Raw genomic sequence first — 1,834 nt, 5'->3', positions numbered from 1 at the left:
CAGTAATACTGAGCAGCAGGTCTGGAGACAGCTGAGCACCTCAAACTGATGTCTGATCCTTCTTCATAGTGTTGTTGTGATGGAAACAGCTTCAGATTAGTATTCTCTGGGCCAACTGGGGAAAAGACAGAAAACAGTATGGCCATCCATAAGAGAAGAGTAGCAAGGAAAGCTGCATTTTGCTTTGAGCTTCACTCAGTGTGAAGGGATCGTTACAGTTAAGTATGTCGTTGAAATGCAGAGCTGCATCATTAAACTAAATACAGCTATCAGTACCAGCCAATGCTGCAACAAAGAAACAGCAGGCTGCAAAATAAAATGTAATTTAGACAAAACCACCCCTGTTATGATGCTGATAATAATTATGAATCAACCTGCAAATTTAAAGGTCTACATTTGAACACAGATGCTGTGAGAACACAATTGAGCATGTGCTGTAGGGTAGTAACTCACAGCTGATGGAGAGTTTCACTGGATCACTGGTGTAATTACTGAAATTATTGAACACGTGGCACCTGAATGGTCCCTGGTCATAGCGGGCCACATTAATTATAGTAAGGGTGGCGCCGCCATCAGTGAGTTGAACTCTGCCACTGGCTGTAACCTCAGAGCTGCCGTTCAGCCAGAGGAAAGAGGGGAAAGACCCAGAGGAGGAGCAGGAAAGACTGACGGAGTTGTTGAATTCCACCAAGTCTGTGGTGTTGGGAGTTACCACCACATTGGAGATATTTGCTATGGGTAGAAAAACAATATTAGGACACTATAAACAATGTTTAACATGTACATTATCGTTAGCATTTTATTTTTAATTATTTATTTTATGAGTACCCCCTGCAATCTCCTTTAAAGACACATGGAGAACAATCGAAACCTAAGTAAGTGCAATGTCATACTTATTTTAGCCTTTTCACAACAAGAAGTCATACACTCTTACATTTCAGTACAGTTAAAGCTGCAGTTTGAGATGTTTGATTTCTCATAGTTATGTTGTTAAAGGCCTGACAGCTGTAGTTTCCACTCTGACTCATCTGAATGTTCATCAGTCTGAGTTCTGGTCCAGAATCAGACAGCAGGTCTCCGTTCAGAAACCACTGAATCAGAGCAGCAGGTCTGGAGACAGCCGAGCACATCAGACTGATGTCTGACCCTTCGTCATAGTATTCTTGTGATGGAGACAGTGTTAAATTGATATTTTCTGGGCCATCTGCAATGTGTAGCACATGGAGCAAAAACACAAAACAAGAGAGTCACCAATGAAAATATTAGTTACTTACTTCAGAAAAAAAATGTATAAATGACATACAATAGTTCAATGTGAAGGCTCATAATGGTTTTGTAAGTCAAAAAAATGGGTCAGTACCAGGAAAAACAAAGCAAAAAAAAGCACAATCAAATATTTTTAGACAAAGCTGCTACCATTTTAAATTATGCAGAAATTGATTTTAGTGTGAAACTTAAAAGCTCTGGGATTTGAAGTAGCATGAAACAACTGACCGTGTACAGAAAATTAGTAACTTACAGCTGATGGAGAGGTTTAATGGAGCACTGGTGCCATTATTGACAGGACTGAACACATGGCACCTGAATGGTCCCTGGTCATAGCGGGTCACATTGACTATAGTGAGAGTGGTGTTTCCATCAGTGAGCTGAACTCTGTCACTGGCTGTAACCTCAGAGCTGCCGTTCAGCCAGAGGAAAGAGAGGGAGGATCCAGAGGAGGAGCAGGACAGACTGATGGAGCTGCTGAACTCCACCAAGTCCGTGCTGTTGGCAGTTACCGTTACATTGGAGACTGGGGCTGTGGGTTGAAGAGTTCAGAGTCTTACACAGGGGA

General features: G+C 41.8%; 1 protein-coding gene across 1 annotated transcript; it reads right to left on the bottom strand.

Annotated features, from left to right (window-relative positions):
* Positions 1-9: 9 nt before the first annotated feature.
* On the bottom strand, positions 10-1,811 carry LOC111648440 (cell adhesion molecule CEACAM5-like; the record flags this gene model as incomplete). The annotated part of the gene is made up of 4 exons (XM_023398312.2): positions 10-115; positions 454-732; positions 935-1,204; positions 1,520-1,811. Coding segments are annotated over 4 exons (947 nt in total), but the record flags the coding sequence as incomplete, so codon positions are not given.
* Between the last annotated feature and the right edge of the window lie 23 nt (positions 1,812-1,834).

This window comes from Seriola lalandi, unplaced genomic scaffold (genome assembly GCF_002814215.2).
Source record: "Seriola lalandi dorsalis isolate HSWRI2012SDOR001 ecotype SW California unplaced genomic scaffold, Sedor1 jcf7180001956517, whole genome shotgun sequence".
In the NCBI taxonomy this organism is placed as follows: Eukaryota; Metazoa; Chordata; class Actinopteri; order Carangiformes; family Carangidae; genus Seriola; species Seriola lalandi.
Note: the sequence above shows the minus strand (reverse complement) of the source record. Positions and strands in the feature narration are given on the sequence as shown.